Source organism: Fusarium oxysporum, genomic scaffold (genome assembly GCF_000149955.1).
Source record: "Fusarium oxysporum f. sp. lycopersici 4287 supercont2.54 genomic scaffold, whole genome shotgun sequence".
NCBI classification, from domain to species: Eukaryota; Fungi; Ascomycota; class Sordariomycetes; order Hypocreales; family Nectriaceae; genus Fusarium; species Fusarium oxysporum.
In genome coordinates, this window is record NW_017264854.1 from 67197 (window position 1) to 69545 (window position 2349).

At 43.8% G+C, this 2349-nt stretch overlaps 1 protein-coding gene across 1 annotated transcript; it reads left to right on the forward strand.

The window, feature by feature from the left end:
- Positions 1-1750: 1750 nt before the first annotated feature.
- On the forward strand, positions 1751-2299 carry FOXG_17473 (uncharacterized protein; the record flags this gene model as incomplete). Its single annotated transcript, XM_018397477.1, has 1 exon — positions 1751-2299. One exon carries the CDS (start codon positions 1751-1753, stop codon positions 2297-2299), a length of 549 nt encoding a protein of 182 aa, XP_018258610.1.
- Between the last annotated feature and the right edge of the window lie 50 nt (positions 2300-2349).

Genomic DNA, 2349 nt, shown 5'->3' on the forward strand with positions numbered 1-2349 from the left:
TGTTTTCAGATCGTCAATGTCCTCTCCCTTCCCTGTACGATTTCTCTTCCTTGCCTGACCTTCCTGTGCATATGTGATACAAATCGCACCGTAGATGCATTTCTTGTAGTCTTTGAGAGTTATGTAGGGCTTCCCAGTTAGGGCACGGCGTTGTAAGCTGTAAAATGAAGCTATTCAAAAGGGCTACTTCAAGAAGGAAATCCCAAAGAAGCGCCTGCCAAGGGCCACGCCGAAAATACTGCTTATAGCTGATATATGCCCTTAACTAGTCGCCTCGGTCAATGTGATTCATCTGACAGTTATAAGTAGCGGCAACCATTGGTATTGGGATGATTTTAAAGGCATCACCACCAAAGATTTGCTATATAGCTTGTAATTACAAGCATTTATTAGCTGGCTTTCTTTTCTTTTCTGTACATTCCTTATTAGCACCGGTATGGATAGTTAAAAGGAAGAGCATAAGCCTATTATCTCTCTATAATTTACGAGACCTAGGAAACAGGGAACAAGATAAGTTAATAAGACAAACATAAATAAATATATCTAAGGCACGTACAAGGCCGTCCACTGTAAGAATAGCTCTTACCTCGTTATACTGAAGGGTAGATATAGGCATAAAAAGCTGGAAGATTTCAAGTGGTTCCTGGGGCAGAGGGTTGATATGAAAATCACGATAAGTTATTCTATGTTGAAACGCACGAAGTTGTGGCCGGCTTCTTCCGCCGGGGAAACTGGCACTCCGATGGGATCTTCAGCCCCCTCGCTGTGAGTGTGTGGAAGCTATAGTTATCGAAGTAATAGCTATCTTGTGTTTGATGGAATTACTTGGGAAGTGATAGTTTCAATAAATAATGATTTGTATGTGATTTGCTAGTAAATGCTTCCTTGGACGAACCTCTCATACCCCGCTTGTACTAGCTGTATTATCTAAGGGATGTGGGGGGAGTGACTTGTTGGCGCCTTGTATCATTTACAATATATCGAAAGATTTCTTTAGAGTTCAAGAGCTCCGCAATTGTGCCCTTATGGATTTCTTATGTCGGTCTCTTAGCTTGTCTCTGTCATAAGACCAAACGCCTGACGAGATTAATCTGTATCAGAATGTCTGAGATTTTGGTTGTGGTTTTCAATTGCGATGGTGCTCATAAACCCGAGCCAAAACTCAGTGATTTGTGGCTACACTTCGGATTTACCGAGGGAAATGATGCTATTGAACACCGTGGGATGAGCTGATACGAGGCGAGTGATTGTTATTGGGAGGAGCGAAGCAAAATCTGATGTTATAATTATTCCGTCTTACCGCATTAAGAAAGTTCATAATTATTCACAAAAACACGAATCATATTTGCTCCCAGCATACTATCGATGATTTGCATGTGATGATGAGGAATAATAATGGATAACTAGGCGTTTATATTCATTACGACGTGGTTGTGATTCACCTGATCATATGATCGTGGCTGATGCATGATGCACTTGGAGCGGATATAAGCTTTCAAAACATCCGTATCACCTTTCTCGTGGTAGTTAGAGTCATATTAAGCTTCCTGTGATGATGAGCATCACACCCCCATTTTATATCTCTCTATTAACGCGATCGGTTCATTTTTGATCGAGCTTTATTTTTATGTCATCATCGATCCAGGGGGAAAGGAATGCTGTGGCCTGAATCTCTATTCCGTTCAGATCTCTCAGCCTTCTCCGGTCTCTCGGTATATCCATATCTTTAACCTCCCACGTTCCAGAGAAAATGCATACCAAAGTCATTGCGCAGGACGAAGAGGAGCAGTATTACCGCTCCATTTTGCGGGAAGGGATCAAAACCGGCGTTTCTGGCCTCGCATTCGGCATTGCACTGGCAACAGGTCTACATCGTTTCTATTTCCCGTTCAGACAACTACCCCTCTACGTCAAGAGCACCACTTGCATCTACCCCGGAATGCTCACGATCAGCATTGGCGCAAACCGAGCATCTCATGCCTTTCAATCATACCTGCACCCTGAACTGAGGAGATACGAAGACGAGGCCGAACAGCAGGTCAAAAGAATTTATGCTGAAGAGTCTCCGGGACAGCGAGCAAAGGATTGGCTGTATGATCATCGATTTCAAGTTCTTGGAGGAACATGGGCTATCACGATGGCGGTCGCTCTCACGAATATGAGACGGGACCATTCAACCAGGGGCGCCAGGAAACTTGTCCAGGCTCGAGTTGTTGCACAGGCGTCGACGCTGGCTGCTCTTTTACTAACAGCGGTCCTCGAAGCTAAAGATAGGAAAGAAGGCAGAGGGAAATACTAGAAAGATAATCGTAGTTAAACGGTCGCAAAGGAGTAACACAGTCAGGTCTC